The 26,684-nt window shown below is 57.4% G+C and overlaps 1 protein-coding gene across 1 annotated transcript in view; it reads left to right on the top strand.

Moving 5' to 3' along the window:
* The first annotated feature begins 685 nt into the window (after positions 1-685).
* Positions 686-26,684, top strand: part of LOC140460866 (serine protease 48-like) — a 248,695-nt gene continuing 222,696 nt past the window's right edge. The window contains exons 1-5 of the mRNA XM_072555566.1: positions 686-800; positions 4,001-4,157; positions 6,029-6,114; positions 9,196-9,320; positions 10,498-10,576. Of these exons, the coding sequence (XP_072411667.1) occupies positions 695-800; positions 4,001-4,157; positions 6,029-6,114; positions 9,196-9,320; positions 10,498-10,576 (553 nt within the window). The 5' untranslated portion in view covers positions 686-694. The remainder of the gene's footprint in view (positions 801-4,000; positions 4,158-6,028; positions 6,115-9,195; positions 9,321-10,497; positions 10,577-26,684) is intronic.

Here is a 26,684-nt window from a genome sequence, read left to right as displayed (position 1 = left end):
ACACCCCCCCCCCCCCAGGTACACACACCCCCCAGGTACACCCCCCCCAGGTACACACCCCACCCAGGTACACACCCCCCCCCCCAGGTACACACCCCCCCCCCAGGTACACACCCCACCCAGGTATCCAAACACCCAGGTATCCACACCAGCCCCAGGTAGAGCAACAGCGTGATGTTAGACACCGGGTGAAGCTTCCTCTACACTGTCCCCCCCATCAAACACTCCCAAGGACAGGGACAGCACGGGGTTAGATACAGGGGTAAAGCTCCCTCTACACTGTCCCCCCATCAAACACTCCCAGGGACAGGGACAGCACGGGGTTAGATACAGAGTAAAGCTCTCTCTACACTGTCCCCCCCATCAAACACTCCCAGGGACAGGGACAGCACGGGGTTAGATACAGAGTAAAGCTCCCTCTACACTGTCCCCCCCATCAAACACTCCCAGGGACAAGGACAGCACGGGGTTAGATACAGAGTAAAGCTCCCTCTACCCCACCTCCACAGGGACCCTCTGTCCTTATCCCCCCTGCTCCCTGGTCATTGGAGGGCCAAGGGGATATGTGCGAGGGGACAGTCTCCCCTTGTCTCCCTGAACCCCTCGTGGTGGCTCACCCTGGGAGTGCTCACTGCCGGGTCGGGACGCTGTTCGAGCCTCTTGTCGTCTTTCCCCTTCTCAGGCCGGGACGTTTATGGGTGGAGGGTCCCTCGTCTCTCAGAATTGGGTCCTGACGGCGGCTCATAACGTTCTCGAAACTCACGGGCTGGTGAAGGCTTCCAGCATCACCGTCTTTCTTGGTAAGTGACCGTCATTTCACCTTCCTCGCCGCTTTCCACCGCCGGTCCAACTCACTCGGTTGGGCCACTCGCCTTCACCACGTGGGCAACCAAACAGGAAAGTGCCAGGCTCCATTTCGGGCCTAGGTCAGGCTGAGCTGATCTCACCCGCACCACAGCAGGAAAGACCCAGGCTCCATTCCGGGCCTAGGTCAGGCTGGGCCAATCTCACCCGCACCACAGCAGGAAAGACCCAGGCTCCATTTCAGGCCTAGGTCAGGCTGAGCCACTCTCACCCGCACCACAGCAGGAAAGACCCAGGCTCCATTCCGGGCCTAGGTCAGGCTGAGCCAATCTCACCCGCACCACAGCAGGAAAGACCCAGGCTCCATTTCGGGCCTAGGTCAGGCTGAGCCACTCTCACCCGCACCACAGCAGGAAAGACCCAGGCTCCATTTCAGGCCTAGGTCAGGAAGAGTCAAAGACCTGTGGTGCTGGAAAAGCACAGCCAGTCAGGCAGCATCCGAGGAGCAGGAGAGTCGGCATTTTGAGCATAGGCCACTCGTCAGGAACGAGGTGGGGATGGAGGGATAAATGGGGAGGGGCGCTGGGAGGGAGTTACTAGAGAGTGTGATCGGTCAACGAAGGTTGGGAGGGTGATGGAGCGAGGTCGGAGGGGAGGGAAGGAAGATGGGGGGGGGGGAGTCGGAAGGTTGGATCAGGGCTAAGGTGAGGGGGAGGGGAAACGAGGAAGCTGGTGAAGTCCGCATCGATCCCGAGCAATTGGAGGGTCCCGAGGTGGAAGGTGAGGCGTTCTACCTCCAGGTGTCGGGCGGTGAGGGAGTGGCGATGGAGGAGGCCCAGGACCTACAGGTCCGCGGGGGGGGGGGGGGGGGGGGGGAGCCAAATTCACCCAGAGGTGGGCTGGGGAACGCACGACAGGAAAGGCCCAGGCTGAACCTGAGGCCTGGTGATGGGGCAGACAATCACGCACAGAGGGGGAGTAGGGGCCGGAGGGGGTTAGAGAGATGGGGGGGGGGGTTACAGAGATAGGGAGGGGGTGTAGGGGGGTTACAGAGATAGGGAGGGGGGTGTAGGGGGTTACAGAGATAGGGAGGGGGGTGTAGGGGGGTTACAGAGATAGGGAGGGGGGTGTAGGGGGGTTACAGAGATAGGGAGGGGGGTGTAGGGGGTTACAGAGATAGGGAGGGGGGTGTAGCGGGGTTACAGAGATAGGGAGGGGGTGTAGGGGATTACAGAGATAGGGAGGGGGTGTAAGGGGGTTACAGAGATAGGAAGGGGGGTGTAGGGGGGTTATGGGATAGGGAGGGGGTGTAGGGGGTTACAGAGATAGGGAGGGGGTGTAAGGGGGTTACAGAGATAGGGAGGGGGTGTAGGGGGGTTACAGAGATAGGGAGGGGGTGTAGGGGGGTTACAGAGATAGGGAGGGGGTGTAGGGGGGTTACAGAGATAGGGAGGGGGGTGTAGGGGGTTACAGAGATAGGGAGGGGGTGTAGGGGGTTACAGAGATAGGGAGGGGGTGTTGGGGGTTACAGAGATAGGGAGGGGGTTGTAGCGGGGTTACAGAGATAGGGAGGGGGTGTAAGGGGGTTACAGAGATAGGGAGGGGGTGTAAGGGGGTTACAGAGATAGGGAGGGGGTGTAAGGGGGTTATAGAGATAGGGAGGGGGTGTAGCGGGGTTACAGAGATAGGGAGGGGGTGTAGGGGGGGTTACAGAGATAGGGAGGGGGTGTAGCGGGGTTACAGAGATAGGGAGGGGGGTGTAGGGGGGTTATGGGATAGGGAGGGGGTGTAGGGGGTTACAGAGATAGGGAGGGGGTGTAAGGGGGTTACAGAGATAGGGAGGGGGTGTAGGGGGGTTACAGAGATAGGGAGGGGGTGTAGGGGGGTTACAGAGATAGGGAGGGGGGTGTAGGGGGGTTATGGGATAGGGAGGGGGGTGTAGGGGATTACAGAGATAGGGAGGGGGTGTGGGGGGTTACAGAGATAGGGAGGGGGTGTAGGGGGGTTACAGAGATAGGGAGGGGGTGTAGGGGGTTACAGAGATAGGGAGGGGGTATAGGGGGGTTACAGAGATAGGGAGGGGGTGTAGGGGGGGTTACAGGGATAGGGAGGGGGGTGTAGGGGGGGTTACAGGGATAGGGAGGGGGTGTAGGGGGTTACAGAGATAGGGAGGGGGTGTAGGGGGGTTACAGAGATAGGGAGGGGGTGTAGGGGGTTACAGAGATAGGGAGGGGGTATAGGGGGGTTACAGAGATAGGGAGGGGGTGTAGGGGGGTTACAGAGATAGGGAGGGGGTGTAGGGGGTTACAGAGATAGGGAGGGGGGAGGGGGTTACAGAGATAGGGAGGGGGGTGTAGGGGGGTTACAGAGATAGGGAGGGGGTGCAGGAGGGTTACAGAGATAGGGAGGGGGTGTAGGGGGTTACAGAGAAAGGGAGGGGGTGTAGGGGGGTTACAGAGATAGGGAGGGGGTGTAGGGGGTTACAGCGATAGGGAGGGGGGTGTAGGGGGTTACAGAGATATGGAGAGGGTGTAGGGGGTTACAGAGATAGGGAGGGGGGTGTAGGGGGTTACAGCGATATGGAGGGGGTGTAGGGGGGTTACAGAGATAGGGAGGGGGTGTAGGGGGTTACAGAGTTAGGGAGGGGGTGTAGGGGGGTTACAGAGGTAGGGAGGGGGTGTAGGGGGGTTACAGAGTTAGGGAGGGGTTGTAGGGGGGTTACAGAGGTAGGGAGGGGGTGTAGGGGGGTTACGGTGATAGGGAGGGGGTGTAGGGGGTTACAGAGACAGGGAGGGGGTGTAGGGGGTTACAGAGATAGGGAGGGGGTGTAGGGAGGTTACAGAGATAGGGAGGGGGTGTAGGGGGGTTACAGAGATAGGGAGGGGTTGTAGTGGGTTACAGAGATAGGGAGGGGTTGTAGTGGGTTACAGAGATAGGGAGGGGGTGTAGGGGGGGTTACAGGGATAGGGAGGCGGTGTAGGGGGTTACAGAGATAGGGAGGGGGTGTTGGGGGTTACAGAGATATGGAGGGGGGGGTGTAGGGGGTTACAGAGATAGGGAGGGGGTGTCGGGGGATTACGGTGATAGGGAGGGGTTGTAGGGGGTACAGTGATAGGGAGGGGGATATCTGACTGGTCTCTGGTTGGTGTTCGGTTGCCGACTGGTTTCTGAACGGTGTGATAAATTGTCCTTACAGGGTCTGTGAATCGGCGCAGTCGGTCAGGGGTCAGAGTCTCAGAGGTTCATGCACACCCTCAGTTTAATATTTCTCACGCTGAGGAGACGGGGGACTACGCATATGACATCGCTCTGCTCAGACTGACGGAGCCAATCACCTTCACAAACACGATACGGTGAGGATACACCGGGTGGAATCCCCCTCTCTGTATCCCTCGGTCAGACCCACACCGGGAGCACCGTACACAGTTCCCCGTCTCTGTATCCCTCGGTCAGACCCACACCGGGAGCACCGTGCACAGTTCCCCGTCTCTGTATCCCTCAGTCAGACCCACACCGGGAGCACCGTGCACAGTTCCCCGTCTCTGTGTCCCTCAGTCAGACCCACACCGGGAGCACCGTGCACAGTTCCCCGTCTCTGTATCCCTCGGTCAGACCCACACCGGGAGCACCGTGCACAGTTCCCCATCTCTGTATCCCTCAGTCAGACCCACACCGGGAGCACCGTGCACAGTTCCCCGTCTCTGTATCCCTCAGTCAGACCCACACCGGGAGCACCGTGCACAGTTCCCCGTCTCTGTGTCCCTCAGTCAGACCCACACCGGGAGCACCGTACACAGTTCCCCGTCTCTGTATCCCTCAGTCAGACCCACACCGGGAGCACCGTGCACAGTTCCCCGTCTCTGTATCCCTCAGTCAGACCCACACCGGGAGCACCGTGCACAGTTCCCCGTTTCTGTATCCCTCAGTCAGACCCACACCGGGAGCACCGTGCACAGTTCCCCGTCTCTGTGTCCCTCAGTCAGACCCACACCTGGAGCACCGTGCACAGTTCCCCGTCTCTGTATCCCTCAGTCAGACCCACACCGGGAGCACCGTGCACAGTTCCCCGTCTCTGTATCCCTCAGTCAGACCCACACCTGGAGCACCGTGCACAGTTCCCCGTCTCTGTGTCCCTCAGTCAGACCCACACCGGGAGCACCGTGCACAGTTCCCCGTCTCTGTATCCCTCGGTCAGACCCACACCGGGAGCACCGTACACAGTTCCCCGTCTCTGTATCCCTCAGTCAGACCCACGCCGGGAGCACCGTGCACAGTTCCCCGTCTCTGTATCCCTCGGTCAGACCCACACCGGGAGCACCGTACACAGTTCCCCGTCTCTGTATCCCTCGGTCAGACCCACACCGGGAGCACCGTACACAGTTCCCCGTCTCTGTATCCCTCAGTCAGACCCACACCGGGAGCACCGTGCACAGTTCCCCGTCTCTGTGTCCCTCAGTCAGACCCACACCGGGAGCACCGTGCACAGTTCCCCGTCTCTGTATCCCTCAGTCAGACCCACACCGGGAGCACCGTGCACAGTTCCCCGTCTCTGTGTCCCTCGGTCAGACCCACACCGGGAGCACCGTGCACAGTTCCCCGTCTCTGTATCCCTCAGTCAGACCCACACCGGGAGCACCGTGCACAGTTCCCCGTCTCTGTATCCCTCAGTCAGACCCTCACCGGGAGCACCGTGCACAGTTCCCCGTCTCTGTATCCCTCAGTCAGACCCTCACCGGGAGCACCGTGCACAGTTCCCCGTCTCTGTATCCCTCGGTCAGACCCACACCGGGAGCACCGTGCACAGTTCCCCGTCTCTGTATCCCTCAGTCAGACCCACACCGGGAGCACCGTGCACAGTTCCCCGTCTCTGTATCCCTCAGTCAGACCCTCACCGGGAGCACCGTGCACAGTTCCCCGTCTCTGTATCCCTCAGACCCACACCGGGAGCACCGTGCACAGTTCCCCATCTCTGTATCCCTCAGTCAGACCCACACCGGGAGCACCGTGCACAGTTCCCCGTCTCTGTATCCCTCAGTCAGACCCACACCGGGAGCACCGTGCACAGTTCCCCGTCTCTGTATCCCTCAGTCAGACCCACACCGGGAGCACCGTGCACAGTTCCCCGTCTCTGTGGGATTTCTGAATTGGGTCTGGTGATGCAATTCGAGTTGCCTGCATTGCTTTAGCGGCCGTGGTCACCTATCTGCCTCCTGTCTGCCCACAGGCCTGTCTGTCTCCCGTGTACCAGTGAGGTGTCAGACTTCCTCTCAGCGCCCACAGCTTCTTGGGAATCCCAGTGTCTCTACCAAGGTTAGTGCCATCCGCCATTATCCTCCGCACCCCTCACCTCCAATCCCCTACTGCCCCTGTCCCTGGGAGGGTTTGATGGGGGGACAGTGTAGAGGGAGCTTTACTCTGTATCTAACCCCGTGCTGTCCCTGTCCCTGGGAGGGTTTGATGGGGGGACAGTGTAGAGGGAGCTTTACTCTGTATCTAACCCCGTGCTGTCCCTGTCCCTGGGAGTGTTTGATGTGGGGACAGTGTAGAGGGAGCTTTACTCTGTATCTAACCCCCTACTGCCCCTGTCCCTGGGAGGGTTTGATGGGGGGACAGTGTAGAGGGAGCTTTACTCTGTATCTAACCCCGTGCTGTCCCTGTCCCTGGGAGGGTTTGATGGGGGGACAGTGTAGAGGGAGCTTTACTCTGTATCTAACCCCGTGCTGCCCCTGTCCCTGGGAGGGTTTGATGGGGGGACAGTGTAGAGGGAGCTTTACTCTGTATCTAACCCCGTACTGTCCCTGTCCCTGGGAGGGTTTGATGGGGGGACAGTGTAGAGGGAGCTTTACTCTGTATCTCACCCCGTGCTGTCCCTGTCCCTGGGATGGGGGGACAGTGTAGAGGGAGCTTTACTCTGTATCTAACCCCGTGCTGTCCCTGTCCCTGGGAGTGCTTGATGGGGGGACAGTGTAGAGGGAGCTTTACTCTGTATCTAACCCCGTACTGTCCCTGTCCCTGGGAGGGTTTGATGGGGGGACAGTGTAGAGGGAGCTTTACTCTGTATCTAACCCCGTGCTGTCCCTGTCCCTGGGATGGGGGGACAGTGTAGAGGGAGCTTTACTCTGTATCTAACCCCGTGCTGTCCCTGTCCCTGGGAGTGCTTGATGGGGGGACAGTGTAGAGGGAGCTTTACTCTGTATCTAACCCCGTGCTGTCCCTGTCCCTGGGATGGGGGGACAGTGTAGAGGGAGCTTTACTCTGTATCTAACCCCGTGCTGTCCCTGTCCCTGGGAGTGTTTGATGGGGGGACAGTGTAGAGGGAGCTTTACTCTGTATCTAACCCCATGCTGTCCCTGTCCCTGGGAGTGTTTGATGGGGGGACAGTGTAGAGAGAGCTTTACTCTGTATCTAACCCCGTGCTGTCCCTGTCCCTGGGAGTGTTTGATGGGGGGACAGTGTAGAGGGAGCTTTACTCTGTATCTAACCCCATGCTGTCCCTGTCCCTGGGAGTGTTTGATGGGGGGACAGTGTAGAGAGAGCTTTACTCTGTATCTAACCCCGTGCTGTCCCTGTCCCTGGGAGTGTTTGATGGGGGGACAGTGTAGAGGGAGCTTTACTCTGTATCTAACCCCGTGCTGTCCCTGTCCCTGGGAGTGTTTGATGGGGGGACAGTGTAGAGGGAGCTTTACTCTGTATCTAACCCCGTGCTGTCCCTGTCCCTGGGATGGGGGGACAGTGTAGAGGGAGCTTTACTCTGTATCTAACCCCGTGCTGTCCCTGTCCCTGGGAGTGCTTGATGGGGGGACAGTGTAGAGGGAGCTTTACTCTGTATCTAACCCCGTGCTGTCCCTGACCCTGGGAGTGTTTGATGGGGGGGGACAGTGTAGAGGGAGCTTTACTCTGTATCCAACCCCGTTCTGTCCCTGACCCTGGGAGTGTTTGATGGGGGGGACGGTGTAGAGGAAGCTTTACTCTGTATCTAACCCCGTGCTGTCCCTGTCCCTGGGAGTGTTTGATGGTGGGGGGGAGACAATGTAGAGGGAGCCTTACTGGTACAGTACCTGTCTCCCCCACCCCCCCCCCCGACAATGCGGCCCAGTTGTCTCCCGCTCTGCGTTTTAACTCAAGTAACTGCCCTTCTCCACCTTTTCCCCCCCCCGTCCGTCGTCCACTCACGCCTCTTCGTTCCCCCCCCCACCATTTCAACTCACACCCTCACCCTTCTCCACCCTTCGACTCACACCCACCCACCTCACACTCACACGCGCACAATCACTGTCCCAAGCACGCACACACACACTCACGTGCACACACTCTCTCTCTCTCTCTCTCTCTCTCTCTCTCTCTCTCTCCTCCAAAAGAAGCCCGACTGGAGATTTTCCCGCCTCTCGTTGTCACCCTCACCCCCCAGCGGGTGTCCCGGTCAAATGTGTTCGGGGAACACCCCCCCCCTACACAGACCTTCACATGGAGAGGGTAAATAGACAAGGTCTTTTCCCCCCTGGGGTGGGGGGGGGACTGAGGGGGTGACCTTATAGAGGTTTATAACATCATTGGGGGGGGGACATGGAGAGGGTAAATAGACAAGGTCTTTTCCCCCTGGGGTGGGGGGGGGGACTGAGGGGGTGACCTTATAGAGGTTTATAACATCATTGGGGGAGGGACATGGAGAGGGTAAATAGACAAGGTCTTTTCCCCCTGGGGTGGGGGGGACTGAGGGGGTGACCTTATAGAGGTTTATAACATCATGGGGGGGGACATGGAGAGGGTAAATAGACAAGGTCTTTTCCCCCTGGGGTGGGGGGAGACTGAGGAGATGACCTTATAGAGGGTTATAACATCATGGGGGGGGGGGACATGGAGAGGGTAAATAGACAAGGTCTTTTCCCCCTGGGGTGGGGGAGGGTCCAGAACTAGAGGGGGAGAGGGGAAAGATTGAAAAGGGGTAACCTTTACCCCCCCAGAGGGTGGTGCGTGTGTGGGACAAGCTGCCAGATGAAGTGGTGGGGGCTGGGGCAGTGCCAACATTGAAAAGGTGGATGGGGAGGGGGACAGGAAGGGTTTAGAGGGAGAGGGGGCCAAGTGCTGGCAAACGGGGACTGGGGTTAGGTTAGGGATATCTGGGTCAGCACGGACTGAGTGGGGCCGAAGGGTCTGTTCCTGTGCTGTGACCCTACTGTGCGGACTTTTGGGAATGTCCAGTGGCCAGCCCCTGACAATTATCTGGGATAGATATAGTCAGGACTGGGGTGGGGGGGGCGGGGAGCTATCCACTGTGTGTGAGGGAGAGAGAGAGAGAGAGAGAGACCCAGCCAATCGTCCCCCATCCCTCTCCCACCTTGATTCCTGACCTTGCTGTGTTCTCACTAACTGTTGGAATCTCCCTGAATTTAGATCGCATTCTCACCGGATCGGGGGGAGCAGATTGGAGAGAGATCACGGGATACGTGACAGGATGGGGCAAGACCAAACGTGGAGGGCGTGCTAACCTCCTTCAGTATGGGCAGATATCCATCAAGGTGCACCATGGGTGGGGGTGAGGGGGTGTGAGGGGGTGTGTGAGTGTGACTGTGTGTGTGTGACTGTGTGCGTGTGTGGGTGTGTGTGAGAGTGTGTGTGTGTGTGTCTGTGTGAGTGTGTGCGTGTGTCTGTGTGTGTGAGAATGAATGTGTCTGTGTACGTGTGAGTGTGTGTCTGTATCTGTGTGTGTGCGTCTGTGTGTGTGTGTGTGTATATGTGTGAGTCTATGTGTGTCTGTGATGGTTTGCGTCTGTGTGTGTGTATGTGTGAGTGTGTATGTGTCTGTGTGTGAGTGTGTGTGTTTTTGTGTGTGAGTGTGACAGTGTATGTCTGTGTGTGAGTGTGCGTACAAGTGTGTGTGTGTGAGAGTGAGTGTGTGTGTGTTGTTGAGTGTGTCTGTGTGTGTATCTGTGTGTGTGTCTGTGCATGTGTGAGTGTGTGTGTGTGTGTCTGTGCGTGTGTGAGTGTGTGTGTGTGTCTCTGTGTGTGTGAGTGTGTGCCTGTATCTGTGTGCGTCTGTGTGTGTGCGTCTGTGTGTGTGAGAGTGTGTATATGCGTGAGTCTGTGTGTGTCTGTGATGGTTTGCGTCTGTGTGTATGTGTATGTGTCTGTGTGTGTGTGTGTGTTTGTGTTTGTATGTGAGTGTGACTGTGTGTGTCTGTGTGTCTTTGTGTGTGAGTTTGACTCTGTGTGTGTGCGAGTGTGTGTGTGTGCGTCTGTGTGTCTGTGTCTGTGTGGGTGTCTGTGTGAGTGTCTGTGTGTCTGTGTGTGTCTGTGTCTGTGTCTGTGTGTGTGTCATTGCCTGACAAGAGGCCATTCAGTCTGGAAGCACCCGTTCCATCCCTGCGATGAACAGTCCCACTCAAACAGCTCTCCCTCCCTCCCTCTGGGTCTCTCCCCCATCTCCCTCAATCCCTGTCCCTCCCTCCCTCTGGGTCCCTCCCCCATCTCCCTCAATCCCTGTCCCTCCCTCCCTCCCTCTGGGTCTCTCCCCCATCTCCCTCAATCCCTGTCCCTCCCTCCCTCTGGGTCTCTCTCCCCCATCGATCTCAGTCTCCATCTCCCAGTGCCGTGGACTGGAACGATGGGATTCTCTCCTAATGCAGGGAGACAAGTACCAGATTCTGACGCGGAATATATGCCGAAGTTGACCCATTCTCCGGTATTTCTTGACAGCAACGTGACAAGTGCCAGCGAGATCATCTCGATCAGACTGTATTCTGTGCGAAAGGAGATGGAGTGGATTCATGTCAAGGTACAACCCAACTGAATCTGGGGAAAAAGATCATCCGACCCCCACTGGATATCCCACTGTCCCACCAGTCTGTCCCCTCTCTCTATATCCCACTGTCCCCCCAGTCTGTCCCCTCTCTCTATATCCCACTGACCCCCCCAGTCTGTCCCCTCTCTCTATATCCCACTGTTCCCCCCCAGTCTGTCCCCTCTCTCTATATCCCACTGTCCCCCCAGTCTGTCCCCTCTCTCTATATCCCACTCTCCCTCCCAGTCTGTCCCCTCTCTCTATATCCCACTGTCCCCCCCAGTCTGTCCCCACTCTCTATATCTGACTGTCTCCCCAGTCTGTCCCCTCTGTCTATATCCCACTGTTCACCCAGTCTGTCCCCTCTCTCTATATCCCACTGTCCCCCCAGTCTGTCCCCTCTCTCTATATCCCACTGTTCCCCCAGTCTGTCCCCTCTCTCTATATCCCACTGTCCCCCCAGTCTGTCCCCTCTCTCTATATCCCACTGTCCCCCCAGTCTGACCCACTCTCTATATCTGACTGTTCCACCAGTCTGTCCCCTCTCTCTATATCCCACTGTCCCCCCAGTCTGTCCCCACTCTCGATATCCCACTCCCTCCCAGTCTGTCCCCTCTCTCTATATCCCACCGTCCCCCCCAGTCTGTCCCCTCTCTCTATATCCCACTCTCCCCCCAGTCTGTCCCCACTCTCTATATCCCACTATTCCCCCAGTCCGTCCCCTCTCTCTATATCCCACTGTTCCCCAGTCTGTCCCCACTCTCTATATCCCACTGTCCCCCCAAGTCTGTCTCCTCTCTCTATATCCCACTGTCCCCCCCAGTCTGTCCCCTCACTCTATATCCCACTGTTCCCCCAGTCTGTCCCCACTCTCTATATCCCACTGTTCCCCCAGTCTGTCCCCTCTCTCTATATCCCACTGTTCCCCAGTCTGTCCCCTCTCTCTATATCCCACTGTTCCCCAGTCTGTCCCCTCTCTCTATATCCCACTGTTCCCCCAGTCTGTCCCCTCTCTCTATATCCCACTGTCCTCCCAGTCTGTCCCCTCTCTCTATATCCCACTGTCCCCCCAGTCTGTCCCCTCTCTCTATATCCCACTGTCCCCACCAGTCTGTCCCCACTCTCTATATCCCACTGTCCCCCCAGTCTGTCCCCAATCTCTATATCCCACTGTCCCCCCAGTCTGTCCTCTCTCTCTATATCCCACTGTTCCCCAGTCTGTCCCCACTCTCTATATGCCACTGTCCCCCCCAGTCTGTCCCCTCTCTCTATATCCCAATGTCCTCCCAGTCTATCCCCTCTCTCTATATCCCACTGTCCCCCCAGTCTGTCCCCGCTCTCTATATCCCACTGTTCCCCGGTCTGTCCCCTCTCTCTATATCCCACTGTTCCCCCAGTCTGTCCCCTCTCTCTCTATCCCACTGTTCCCCCAGTCTGTCCCCTCTCTCTATATCCCACTGTCCCCCCAGTCTGTCCCCTCTCTCTATATCCCACTGTTACCCCAGTCTGTCCCCTCTCTCTATATCCCACTGTCCCCCCAGTCTGTCCCCTCTCTCTCTATCCCACTGTCCCCCCCAGTCTGTCCCCTCTCTCTATATCCCACTGTCCCCCAGTCTGTCCCCTCTCTCTATGTCCCACTGTCCCCCCAGTCTGTCCCCTCTCTCTATATCCCACTGTCCTCCAGTCTGTCCCCTCTCTCTATATCCCACTGTTACCCCAGTCTGTCCCCTCTCTCTATATCCCACTGTCCCCCCAGTCTGTCCCCTCTCTCTATATCCCACTGTTACCCCAGTCTGTCCCCTCTCTCTATATCCCACTGTTCCCCCAGTCTGTCCCCTCTCTCTATATCCCACTGTTCCCCCAGTCTGTCCCCTCTCTCTATATCCCACTGTTCCCCCAGTCTGTCCCCTCTCTCTATATCCCACTGTTCCCCCAGTCTGTCCCCTCTCTCTAGACCCCACTGTTCCCCCAGTCTGTCCCCTCTCCCTATATCCCACTGTCCCCCCAGTCTGTCCCCTCTCTCTATATCCCACTGTTCCCCCAGTCTGTCCCCTCTCTCTATATCCCACTGTCCTCCCAGTCTGTCCCCACTCTCTATATCCCACTGTCCCCCCAGTCTGTCCCCTCTCTCTATATCCCACTGTCCCCACCAGTCTGTCCCCACTCTCTATATCCCACTGTCCCCCCAGTCTGTCCCCAATCTCTATATCCCACTGTCCCCCCAGTCTGTCCCCTCTCTCTATATCCCACTGTTCCCCAGTCTGTCCCCACTCTCTATATGCCACTGTCCCCCCCAGTCTGTCCCCTCTCTCTATATCCCAATGTCCTCCCAGTCTATCCCCTCTCTCTATATCCCACTGTCCCCCCAGTCTGTCCCCGCTCTCTATATCCCACTGTTCCCCGGTCTGTCCCCTCTCTCTATATCCCACTGTTCCCCCAGTCTGTCCCCTCTCTCTCTATCCCACTGTTCCCCCAGTCTGTCCCCTCTCTCTATATCCCACTGTCCCCCCAGTCTGTCCCCTCTCTCTATGTCCCACTGTTACCCCAGTCTGTCCCCTCTCTCTATATCCCACTGTCCCCCCAGTCTGTCCCCTCTCTCTCTATCCCACTGTCCCCCCCAGTCTGTCCCCTCTCTCTATATCCCACTGTCCCCCAGTCTGTCCCCTCTCTCTATGTCCCACTGTCCCCCCAGTCTGTCCCCTCTCTCTATATCCCACTGTCCTCCAGTCTGTCCCCTCTCTCTATATCCCACTGTTACCCCAGTCTGCCCCTCTCTCTATATCCCACTGTCCCCCCAGTCTGTCCCCTCTCTCTATATCCCACTGTTACCCCAGTCTGTCCCCTCTCTCTATATCCCACTGTTCCCCCAGTCTGTCCCCTCTCTCTATATCCCACTGTTCCCCCAGTCTGTCCCCTCTCTCTATATCCCACTGTTCCCCCAGTCTGTCCCCTCTCTCTATATCCCACTGTTCCCCCAGTCTGTCCCCTCTCTCTAGACCCCACTGTTCCCCCAGTCTGTCCCCTCTCCCTATATCCCACTGTCCCCCCAGTCTGTCCCCTCTCTCTATATCCCACTGTTCCCCCAGTCTGTCCCCTCTCCCTATATCCCACTGTCCCCCCAGTCTGTCCCCTCTCCCTATATCCCACTGTTCCCCCAGTCTGTCCCCTCTCCCTATATCCCACTGTCCCCCCAGTCTGTCCCCTCTCTCTATATCCCACTGTTCCCCCAGTCTGTCCCCTCTCCCTATATCCCACTGTCCCCCCTAGTCTGTCCCCTCTCTCTATATCCCACTGTACCCCCAGTCTGTCCCCACTCTCCTACTGTCCCCCCAGTCTGTCCCCTCTCTCTATATCCCACTGTCCCCCCAGTCTGTCTCCTCTCTCTATATCCCACTGTCCCCCCAGTATGTCCCCTCTCTCTATATCCCACTGTTCCCCCAGTCTGTCCCCTCTCTCTAGACCCCACTGTTCCCCCAGTCTGTCCCCTCTCTCTATATCCCACTGTTCCCCCAGTCTATCCCCTCTCTCTATATCCCACTGTCCCCCCTAGTCTGTCCCCTCTCTCTATATCCCACTGTCCCCCCTAGTCTGTCCCCTCTTTTTATATCCCACTGTACCCCCAGTCTGTCCCCTCTCTCCTACTGTCCCCCCAGTCTGTCCCCTCTCTCTATATCCCACTGTCCCCCCAGTCTGTCCCCTCTCTCTATATCCTACTTTCCCCCCAGTCTGTCCCCTCTCTCTATATCCCACTGTTCCCCCAGTCTGTCCCCTGTCTCTATATCCCACTGTCCCCCCTAGTCTGTCCCCTCTCTCTATATCCCACTGTACCCCCAGTCTGTCCCCACTCTCCTACTGTCCCCCCAGTCTGTCCCCTCTCTCTATATCCCACTGTCCCCCCCAGTCTGTCCCCTCTCTCTATATCCCACTGTCCCCCCAGTCTGTCTCCTCTCTCTATATCCCACTGACCCCCTTGTCTGTCCCCTTTCTCTATATCCCACTGTCACCCCAGTCTGTCCCCTCTCTCTATATCCCACTGCTCCCCCAGTTTGTCCCCTTTCTTTATATCCCACTGTCCCCCAATCTGTCCCCTCTCTCTATATCCCACTGTACCCCCAGTCTGTCCCCTGTCTCTATATCCCACTCTCCCCCCAGTCTGTCCCCTCTCTCTATATCCCACTGTCCCCCCTGTCTGTCCTCTCTCTCTATGTCCCACTGTCCCCCCAGTCTGTCCCCTCTCTCTATATCCCACTGTCCCCCCTAGTCTGTCCCCTCTCTCTATATCCCACTGTCCCCCCAGTCTGTCCCCTCTCTCTATATCCCACTGTCCCCCCTAGTCTGTCCCCTCTCTCTCTATCCCACTGTCCCCCCAGTCTGTCCCCTCTCTCTCTATCCCACTGTCCCCCCCCCAGTCTGTCCCCTCTCTCTATATCCCAATGTCCCCCACCGGTCTGTCCCCTCTCCCTATATCCCACTGTTCTCCCAGTCTGTCCCCTCTCTCTATATCCCACTGCCCCCCCAGTCTGTCCCCTCTCTCTATATCCCACTGTTCCCCCAGTCTGTCCCCTCTCTCTGTATCCCACTGTTCTCCCAGTCTGTCCCCTCTCTCTATATCCCAATGTCCTCCCAGTCTATCCCCTCTCTCTATATCCCACTGTCCCCCCAGTCTGTCCCCGCTCTCTATATCCCACTGTTCCCCGGTCTGTCCCCTCTCTCTATATCCCACTGTTCCCCCAGTCTGTCCCCTCTCTCTCTATCCCACTGTTCCCCCAGTCTGTCCCCTCTCTCTATATCCCACTGTCCCCCAAGTCTGTCCCCTCTCTCTATATCCCACTGTTACCCCAGTCTGTCCCCTCTCTCTATATCCCACTGTCCCCCCAGTCTGTCCCCTCTCTCTCTATCCCACTGTCCCCCCCAGTCTGTCCCCTCTCTCTATATCCCACTGTCCCCCAGTCTGTCCCCTCTCTCTATGTCCCACTGTCCCCCCAGTCTGTCCCCTCTCTCTATATCCCACTGTCCTCCAGTCTGTCCCCTCTCTCTATATCCCACTGTTACCCCAGTCTGTCCCCTCTCTCTATATCCCACTGTCCCCCCAGTCTGTCCCCTCTCTCTATATCCCACTGTTACCCCAGTCTGTCCCCTCTCTCTATATCCCACTGTTCCCCCAGTCTGTCCCCTCTCTCTATATCCCACTGTTCCCCCAGTCTGTCCCCTCTCTCTATATCCCACTGTTCCCCCAGTCTGTCCCCTCTCTCTATATCCCACTGTTCCCCCAGTCTGTCCCCTCTCTCTAGACCCCACTGTTCCCCCAGTCTGTCCCCTCTCCCTATATCCCACTGTCCCCCCAGTCTGTCCCCTCTCTCTATATCCCACTGTTCCCCCAGTCTGTCCCCTCTCCCTATATCCCACTGTCCCCCCAGTCTGTCCCCTCTCCCTATATCCCACTGTTCCCCCAGTCTGTCCCCTCTCCCTATATCCCACTGTCCCCCCAGTCTGTCCCCTCTCTCTATATCCCACTGTTCCCCCAGTCTGTCCCCTCTCCCTATATCCCACTGTCCCCCCTAGTCTGTCCCCTCTCTCTATATCCCACTGTACCCCCAGTCTGTCCCCACTCTCCTACTGTCCCCCCAGTCTGTCCCCTCTCTCTATATCCCACTGTCCCCCCAGTCTGTCTCCTCTCTCTATATCCCACTGTCCCCCCAGTATGTCCCCTCTCTCTATATCCCACTGTTCCCCCAGTCTGTCCCCTCTCTCTAGACCCCACTGTTCCCCCAGTCTGTCCCCTCTCTCTATATCCCACTGTTCCCCCAGTCTATCCCCTCTCTCTATATCCCACTGTCCCCCCTAGTCTGTCCCCTCTCTCTATATCCCACTGTCGCCCCTAGTCTGTCCCCTCTTTTTATATCCCACTGTACCCCCAGTCTGTCCCCTCTCTCCTACTGTCCCCCCAGTCTGTCCCCTCTCTCTATATCCCACTGTCCCCCCAGTCTGTCCCCTCTCTCTATATCCTACTTTCCCCCCAGTCTGTCCCCTCTCTCTATATCCCACTGTTCCCCCAGTCTGTCCCCTGTCTCTATATCCCACTGTCCCCCCTAGTCTGTCCCCTCTCTCTATATCCCACTGTACCCCCAGTCTGTCCCCACTCTCCTACTGTCCCCCCAGTCTGTCCCCTCTCTCTATATCCCACTGTCCCCCCCAGTCTGTCCCCTCTCTCTATATCCCACTGTCCCCCCAGTCTGTCTCCTCTCTCTATATCCCACTGACCCCCTTGTCTGTCCCCTTTCTCTATATCCCACTGTCACCCCAGTCTGTCCCCTCTCTCTATATCCCACTGCTCCCCCAGTTTGTCCCCTCTCTTTATATCCCACTGTCCCCCAATCTGTCCCCTCTCTCTATATCCCACTGTACCCCCAGTCTGTCCCCTGTCTCTATATCCCACTGTCCCCCCAGTCTGTCCCCTCTCTCTATATCCCACTGTCCCCCCTGTCTGTCCTCTCTCTCTATGTCCCACTGTCCCCCCAGTCTGTCCCCTCTCTCTATATCCCACTGTCCCCCCTAGTCTGTCCCCTCTCTCTATATCCCACTGTCCCCCCAGTCTGTCCCCTCTCTCTATATCCCACTGTCCCCCCTAGTCTGTCCCCTCTCTCTCTATCCCACTGTCCCCCCAGTCTGTCCCCTCTCTCTCTATCCCACTGTCCCCCCCCCCAGTCTGTCCCCTCTCTCTATATCCCAATGTCCCCCACCGGTCTGTCCCCTCTCCCTATATCCCACTGTTCTCCCAGTCTGTCCCCTCTCTCTATATCCCACTGCCCCCCCAGTCTGTCCCCTCTCTCTATATCCCACTGTTCCCCCAGTCTGTCCCCTCTCTCTGTATCCCACTGTTCCCCCAGTCTGTCCCCTCTCTCTATATCCCACTGTTCACCCAGTCTGTCCACTCTCTCTATATCCTACTTTCCCCCCAGACTGTCCCCTCTCTCTATATCCCACTGTCCCCCCCAGTCTGTCCCCTCTCTCTATATCCCACTGTTCCCCCAGTCTGTCCCCCCTCTCTATATCCCACTGTTGCCCCAGGCTGTCCCCCCTCTCTATATCCCACTGTTCCCCAGTCTGTCCCCACTCTCTATATCCCACTGTTCCCCCAGTCTGTCCCCTCTCTCTATATCCCACTGTTCCCCCAGTCTGTCCCCTCTCTCTATATCCCACTGTCCCCCAGTCTGTCCCCTCTCTCTATATCCCACTGTCCCCCAGTCTGTCCCCACTGTCTATATCCCAGTGTCCCCCAGTCTGTCCCCTCTCTCTATATCCCACTGTCCCCCCAGTCTGTCCCCTCTCTCTATATCCCACTGTCCCCCCAGTCTGTGCCCTCTCTCTGTATCCCACTGTCCCCCCAGTCTGTCAACTCTCTCTATATCCCACTGTTCTCCCAGTCAGTCCCCTCTCCCTATATCCCACTGTTCCCCCAGTCTGTGCCCTCTCTCTGTATCCCACTGTCCCCCCAGTCTGTCCCCTCTCTCTATATCCCACTGTCCCCCCAGTCTGTCCACTCTCTCTATATCCCACTGTCACCCAGTCTGTCCCCTCTCTCTATATCCCACTGTTCCCCCATTCTGTCCCCTATCTCTAGACCCCACTGTTCCCCCAGTCTTTCCCCTCTCTCTATATCCCACTGTTCCCCCAGTCTGTCCCCCCTCTCTATATCCCACTGTTCCCCCAGTCTGTCCCCCCTCTCTGTATCCCACTGTTCCCCAGTCTGTCCCCACTCTCTATATCCCACTGTTCCCCCAGTCTGTCCCCTCTCTCTATATCCCACTGTTCCCCCAGTCTGTCCCCTCTCTCTATATCCCACTGTCCCCCCTAGTCTGTCTGCTCTCTCTACATCCCACTGTCCCCCCCAGTCTGTCCCCACTCTCTATATCCCACTGTTCCCCCAGTCTGTCCCCTCTCTCTATATCCCACTGTCCCCCCAGTCTGTCCCCACTCTCTATATCCCACTGTCCCCCCAGTCTGTCCCCTCTCTCTATATCCCACTGTTCCCCAGTCTGTCGACTCTCTCTATATCCCACTGTTCTCCCAGTCTGTCCCCTTTCTCTATATCCCACTGTTCCCCCAAGTCTGTCCACTCTCTCTATATCCCACTGTCCCCCCAGTCTGCCCCTCTCTCTCTATCCCACTGTTCCCCCAGTCTGTCCCCTCTCTCTATATCCCACTGTCCCCCAGTCTGTCCCCTCTCTCTATATCCCACTGTCCCCCCAGTCTGTCCCCTCTCTCTATATCCCACTGTCCCCCCAGTCTGTCCCCACTCTCTATATCCCACTGTCCCCCCAGTCTGTGCCTTCTCTCTGTATCCCACTGTCCCCCCAGTCTGTCCCCTCTCTCTATATCCCACTGTCCCCCCAGTCTGTCCCCACTCTCTATATCCCACTGTCCCCCCAGTCTGTGCCCTCTCTCTATATCCCACTGTTCCCCCAGTATGTCCCCTCTCTTTATATCCCACTGTCCACCCAGTCTGTGCCCTCTCTCTGTATCCCACTGTCCCCCCAGTATGTCCCCTCTCTCTATATCCCACTGTCCCCCCAGTCTGTGCCCTCTCTCTGTATCCCACTGTCCCACCAGTATGTCCCCTCTCTCAATATCCCACTGTCCCCTCAGTCTGTCCCCTCTCTTTATATCCCACTGTCCCCCCAGTATGTCCCCTCTCTTTATATCCCACTGTCCCCCCAGTCTGTCCCCTCTCTCTATATCCCACTGTCCCCCCAGTCTGTGCCCTCTCTCTGTATCCCACTGTCCCCCAAGTATGTCCCCTCTCTCTATATCCCACTGTCCCCCCAGTCTGTGCCCTCTCTCTGTATCCCACTGTCCCACCAGTATGTCCCCTCTCTCTATATCCCACTGTCCCCTCAGTCTGTCCTCTCTCTTTATATCCCACTGTCCCCCCAGTCTGTCCCCTCTCTCTGTATCCCACTGTCCCACCAGTATGTCCCCTCTCTCTATATCCCACCGTCCCCCCAGTCTCTCCCCTCTCTTTATATCCCACTGTCCCCCCAGTCTGTCCCCTCTCTCTATATCCCACTGTCCCCCCAGTCTGTGCCCTCTCTCTGTATCCCACTGTCCCCCCAGTATGTCGCTTCTCTTTATATCCCACTGTCCCTCACAGTCTGTCCCCTCTCTCTATATCCCTCTGTACCCCCAGTATGTCCCCTCTCTCTATATCCCACTGTCCCCCAGTCTGTCCTCTCTCTCCTACTGTCCCCCCACTCTGTCCCGTCTCTATACCCCACTGCTCCCCCAGTCTGTCCCCACTCTCTATATCCCACTGTCCCCCCAGTCTGTCCCCTCTCTCTATATCCCACTGTCCCCCCAGTCTGTCCACTCTCTCTATATCCCACTGTCACCCAGTCTGTCCCCTCTCTCTATATCCCACTGTTCCCCCATTCTGTCCCCTATCTCTAGACCCCACTGTTCCCCCAGTCTGTCCCCTCTCTCTATATCCCACTGTTCCCCCAGTCTGTCCACTCTCTCTATATCCTACTTTCCACCCAGACTGTCCCCTCTCTCTATATCCCACTGTCCCCCCCAGTCTTTCCCCTCTCTCTATATCCCACTGTTCCCCCAGTCTGTCCCCCCTCTCTATATCCCACTGTTCCCCCAGTCTGTCCCCCCTCTCTGTATCCCACTGTTCCCCAGTCTGTCCCCACTCTCTATATCCCACTGTTCCCCCAGTCTGTCCCCTCTCTCTATATCCCACTGTTCCCCCAGTCTGTCCCCTCTCTCTATATCCCACTGTCCCCCCTAGTCTGTCTGCTCTCTCTACATCCCACTGTCCCCCCCAGTCTGTCCCCACTCTCTATATCCCACTGTTCCCCCAGTCTGTCCCCTCTCTCTATATCCCACTGTCCCCCCAGTCTGTCCCCACTCTCTATATCCCACTGTCCCCCCAGTCTGTCCCCTCTCTCTATATCCCACTGTTCCCCAGTCTGTCGACTCTCTCTATATCCCACTGTTCTCCCAGTCTGTCCCCTTTCTCTATATCCCACTGTTCCCCCAAGTCTGTCCACTCTCTCTATATCCCACTGTCCCCCCAGTCTGCCCCTCTCTCTCTATCCCACTGTTCCCCCAGTCTGTCCCCTCTCTCTATATCCCACTGTCCCCCAGTCTGTCCCCTCTCTCTATATCCCACTGTCCCCCCAGTCTGTCCCCTCTCTCTATATCCCACTGTTCCCCCAGTATGTCCCCACTCTCTATATCCCACTGTCCCCCCAGTCTGTGCCTTCTCTCTGTATCCCACTGTCCCCCCAGTCTGTCCCCTCTCTCTATATCCCACTGTCCCCCCAGTCTGTGCCCTCTCTCTGTATCCCACTGTCCCACCAGTATGTCCCCTCTCTCAATATCCCACTGTCCCCTCAGTCTGTCCCCTCTCTTTATATCCCACTGTCCCCCCAGTATGTCCCCTCTCTTTATATCCCACTGTCCCCCCAGTCTGTCCCCTCTCTCTATATCCCACTGTCCCCCCAGTCTGTGCCCTCTCTCTGTATCCCACTGTCCCCCAAGTATGTCCCCTCTCTCTATATCCCACTGTCCCCCCAGTCTGTGCCCTCTCTCTGTATCCCACTGTCCCACCAGTATGTCCCCTCTCTCTATATCCCACTGTCCCCTCAGTCTGTCCTCTCTCTTTATATCCCACTGTCCCCCCAGTCTGTCCCCTCTCTCTGTATCCCACTGTCCCACCAGTATGTCCCCTCTCTCTATATCCCACCGTCCCCCCAGTCTCTCCCCTCTCTTTATATCCCACTGTCCCCCCAGTCTGTCCCCTCTCTCTATATCCCACTGTCCCCCCAGTCTGTGCCCTCTCTCTGTATCCCACTGTCCCCCCAGTATGTCGCTTCTCTTTATATCCCACTGTCCCTCACAGTCTGTCCCCTCTCTCTATATCCCTCTGTACCCCCAGTATGTCCCCTCTCTCTATATCCCACTGTCCCCCAGTCTGTCCTCTCTCTCCTACTGTCCCCCCACTCTGTCCCGTCTCTATACCCCACTGCTCCCCCAGTCTGTCCCCACTCTCTATATCCCACTGTCCCCCCCAGTCTGCCCCCACTCTCTATATCCCACTGTCCCCCCAGTCTGTCCCCTCTCTCTATCCCACAGTTCCCCCAGTCTGTCCCCACTCTCTCTATCCCACTGTTCCCCCCAGTCTGTCTCCTCTCTCTATATCCTACTGTTCCCCCTAGTCTGTCTCGTCTCTCTATATCCCACTGTCCCCCCAGTCTGTCCCCACTCTCTATATCCCACTGTCCCCCCAGTCTGTCCCCTCTCTCGATATCCCACTGTCCCCCCAGTCTGTCCCCTCTCTCTATATCCCACTGTTCCCCCAGTCTGTCCCCCCTCTCTATATCCCACTGTTCCCCCAGTCTGTCCCCTCTCTCTATATCCCACTGTTCCCCCCAGACTGTCCCCTCTCTCTATATCCCACTGTCCCCCCAGTCTGTCCCCTCTCTCTATATCCCACTGTTCCCCCCAGTCTGTCTCCTCTCTCTATATCCCACTGTTCCCCCAGTCTGTCCCCACTCTCTATATCCCACTGACCTCCCAGTCTGTCCCCTCTCTCTATATCCCACTGTCCCTCCCAGTCTGTCCCCTCTCTCTATATCCCACTGTACCCCCAGGATGTCCCCTCTCTCTATATCCTACTGTCCCCCCAGTCTGTCCCCTGTCTCTATATCCTACTTTCCCCCCAGTCTGTCCCCTCTCTCTATATCCCACTGTCCCCCCCAGTCTGTCCCCTCTCTCTATATCCCACTGTTCCCCAGTCTGTCCCCACTCTCTATATCCCACTGTTCCCCCAGTCTGTCCCCTCTCTCTCTATCCCACTGTTCCCCCAGTCTGTCCCCTCTCTCTATATCCCACTGTTCCCCAGTCTGTCCCCTCTCTCTATATCCCACTGTCCCCCCAGTCTGTCCCCTCTCTCTATATCCCACTGTCCCCCCAGTCTGTCCCCTCTCTCAATATCCCACTGCCACCCCAGTCTGTCCCCTGTCTCTATATCCCACTGTCCCCCCCAGTCTGTCCCCTGTCTCTATATCCCACTGTCCCCCCAGTCTGTCCCCTCTCTCTATATCCCACTGTCCCCCAGTCTGTCCCCTCTCTCTATATCCCATTTTTCCCCCAGTATGTCCCCTCTCTCTATATCCCACTGTTCCCCCAGTCTATCCCCTCTTTCTATCTCCCTCTGTTCCCCCAGTCTGTCCCCTCTCTCTATATCCCACTGTCCCCCCAGTCTGTCCCCTCTCTCTATATCCCACTGTTCCCCCAGTCTGTCCCCTCTCTCTATATCCCACTGTCCCCCACAGTCTGTCCCCACTCTCTATATCCCACTGTCCCCCCAGTCTGTCCCCTCTCTCTATACCCCACTGTTCCCCCAGTCTGTCCCCTCTCTCTATATCCCACTGTTCCCCCAGTATGTCCCCTCTCTCTATATCCCACTGTCCCCCCAGTCTGTCCCCTCTCTCTATATACCACTGTCCCCCCCAGTCTGTCCCCTCTCTCTATATCCCACTGTCCCCCCAGTCTGTCCCCTCTCTCTATATCCCACTGTCCCCCAAGTATGTCCCCTCTCTCTATATACCACTGTCCCCCCCAGTCTGTCCCCTCTCTCTATATCCCACTGTACCCCCAGTCTGTCCCCTCTCTCTATATCCCACTGTCCCCCCAGTCTGTCTCCTCTCTCTATATCCCACTGTCCCCCCAGTCTGTCCCCTCTCTCTATATCCCACTGTCCCCCCAGTCTGTCCCCTCTCTCTATATCCCACTGTCCCCCCAGTCTGTGCTCTCTCTCCTACTGTCCCCCCGGTCTGTCCCCTCTCTATACCCCACTGCTCCCCCAGTCTGTCCCGACTCTCTAATCCCACTGTCCCCCCCAGTCTGTCCCCACTCTCTATATCCCACTGTCCCCCCAGTCTGTCCCCTCTCTCTATATCCCACTGATCCCCCCAGTCTGTCCCCTCTCTCTATCCCACTGGTCCCCCCAGTCTGTCCCCTCTCTCTATATCCCACTCCCTCCCAGTCTGTCCTCAATCTCTATATCCCACTGTTCCCCCAGTCTGTCCCCTCTCTCTATATCCCACTGTTCCCCCCAGTCTGTCTCCTCTCTCTATATCCTACTGTTCCCCCTAGTCTGTCTCGTCTCTCTATATCCCACTGTCCCCCCAGTCTGTCCCCACTCTCTATATCCCACTGTCCCCCCCAGTCTGTCTCCTCCCTCTATATCCCACTGTCCCCCCCAGTCTGTCCCCTCTCTCTATATCCCACTGTCCCTCCCAGTCTGTCCCCTCTCTCTCTATATCCCACTGTCCCCCCAGTCTGTCCCCTCTCTCTACATCCCACTGTCCCCCAGTCTGTCCCCTCTCTCTCTATGTCCCACTGTTCCCCAGTCTGTCCCCTCTCTCTATTTCCCACTGTTCCCCAGTCTGTCCCCTCTCTCTATATCCCACTGCCCCCCAGTCTCTCCCCTCTCTCTAAATCCCACTGTCCCCCCAAGTCTGTCTCCTCCCTCTATATCCCACTGTCCCCTCCAGTCTGTTCCCTCTCTCTATATCCCACTGTCCCCCAGTCTGTCCCCTCTCTCTCTATGTCCCACTGTTCCCCAGTCTGTCCCCTCTCTCTATATCCCACTGTTCCCCAGTCTGTCCCCTCTCTCTATATCCCACTGCCCCCCAGTCTCTCCCCTCTCTCTAAATCCCACTGTCCCCCCAAGTCTGTCTCCTCCCTCTATATCCCACTGTCCCCTCCAGTCTGTCCCCTCTCTCTATATCCCACTGTTCCACAGTCTGTCCCCTCTCTCTGTATCCCACTGTCCCCCCTAGTCTGTCCCCTCTCTCTATATCCCACTGTTCCCCAGTCTGACCCCTCTCTCTATATCCCACTGTCCCCCCAGTCTGTCCCCTCTCTCTATATCCCACTGTTCCCCCAGTCTGTCCCCTCTCTCTATATCCCACTGTTCCCCCAGTCTGTCCCCTCTCTCTATATCCCACTGTACCCCCAGTCTGTCCCCTCTCTCCTACTGTCCCCCCAGTCTGTCCCCTCTCTCTATATCCCACTGTCCCCCCAGTCTGTCTCCTCTCTCTATATCCCACTGTCCCCCCAGTCTGTCCCCTCTCTCTATATCCCACTGTTCCCCCAGTCTGTCCCCTCTCTCTATATCCCACTGTCCCCCGAGTCTGTCCTCTCTCTCTATATCCCACTGTCCCCCCAGTCTGTCCCCTCTCTCCTACTGTCCCCCCAGTCTGTCCCCTCTCTCTATATCCCACTGTCCCCCCAGTCTGTCCCCTCTCTCCTACTGTCCCCCCAGTCTGTCCCCTCTCTCTATATCCCACTGTTCCCCCCAGTCTGTCCCCTCTCTCTATATCCCACTGTCCCCCCAGTCTGTCCCCTCTCTCTATATCCCACTGTCCCCCTAGTCTGTCCCCTCTCTCTATATCCCACTGTCCCCCCAGTCTGTCCCCTCTCTCTCTATCCCACTGTCCCCCCCAGTCTGTCCCCTCTCTCTATATCCCACTGTCCCCCCAGTCTGTCCCCTCTCTCTATATCCCACTGTCCCCCGAGTCTGTCCTCTCTCTCTATATCCCACTGTCCCCCCAGTCTGTCCCCTCTCTCCTACTGTCCCCCCAGTCTGTCCCCTCTCTCTATATCCCACTGTCCCCCCCAGTCTGTCCCCTCTCTCCTACTGTCCCCCCAGTCTGTCCCCTCTCTCTATATCCCACTGTCTCCCCAGTCTGTCTCCTCTCTCTATATCCCACTGTCCCCCCAGTCTGTCCCCTCTCTCTATATCCCACTGTTCCCCCAGTCTGTCCCCTCTCTCTATATCCCACTGTACCCCCAGTCTGTCCCCTCTCTCCTACTGTCCCCCCAGTCTGTCCCCTCTCTCTATATCCCACTGTTACCCCAGTCTGTCCCCTCTCTCTATATCCCACTGTCCCCCCTAGTCTGTCCTCTCTCTCTATATCCCACTGTCCCCCCAGTCTGTCCCCTCTCTCCTACTGTTCCCCCAGTCTGTCCCCTCTCTCTATATCCCACTGTCCCCCCAGTCTGTCCCCACTGTCTATATCCCACTGTTCCCCCAATCTGTCCCCACTCTCTATATCCCACTTTTCCCCCAGTCTGTCCCCTCTCTCTATATCCCACTGTCCCCCCAGTCTGTCCCCTCTCTCTATACCCCCCTGTTCCCCCAGTCTGTCCCCTCTCTCTATATCCCACTGTCCCCCCAGTCTGTCCCCTCTCTCTATATCCCACTGTTCCCCCAGTCTGTCCCCTCTCTCTATATCCCACTGTTCCCCCAGAATGTCCCCTCTCTCTATATCCCACTGTTCCCCCAGTATGTCCACCCTCTCTATATCCCACTGTCCCCCCAGTCTGTCCCCACTCTCTTTATCCCACTGTCCCCCCAGTCTGTGCTCTCTCTCCTACTGTCCCCCCGGTCTGTCCCCTCTCTATACCCCACTGCTCCCACAGTCTGTCCCCACTCTCTAATCCCACTGTCCCCCCCAGTCTGTCCCCACTCTCTATATCCCACTGTCCCCCCAGTCTGTCCCCTCTCTCTATATCCCACTGATCCCCCCAGTCTGTCCCCTCTCTCTATCCCACTGGTCCCCCCAGTCTGTCCCCTCTCTCTATATCCCACTCCCTCCCAGTCTGTCCTCAATCTCTATATCCCACTGTTCCCCCAGTCTGTCCCCTCTCTCTATATCCCACTGTTCCCCCCAGTCTGTCCCCCCTCTCTATATCCCACTGTTCCCCAGTCTGTCCCCACTCTCTATATCCCACTGTTCCCCCAGTCTGTCCCCTCTCTCTATATCCCACTGTTCCCCCAGTCTGTCCCCTCTCTCTATATCCCACTGTCCGTCCAGTCTGTCCCCACTCTCTATATCCCACTGTTCCCCCAGTCTGTCCCCTCTCTCTATATCCCACTGTTCCCCCAGTCTGTCCCCTCTCTCTATATCCCACTGTCCCTCCCAGTCTGTCCACTCTCTCTATATCCTACTTTCCCCCCAGTCTGTCCCCTCTCTCTATATCCCACTGTCCCCCCCAGTCTGTCCCCCCTCTCTATATCCCACTG

This window comes from Chiloscyllium punctatum, chromosome 36, assembly GCF_047496795.1.
Source record: "Chiloscyllium punctatum isolate Juve2018m chromosome 36, sChiPun1.3, whole genome shotgun sequence".
In the NCBI taxonomy this organism is placed as follows: Eukaryota; Metazoa; Chordata; class Chondrichthyes; order Orectolobiformes; family Hemiscylliidae; genus Chiloscyllium; species Chiloscyllium punctatum.
Note: the sequence above shows the minus strand (reverse complement) of the source record. Positions and strands in the feature narration are given on the sequence as shown.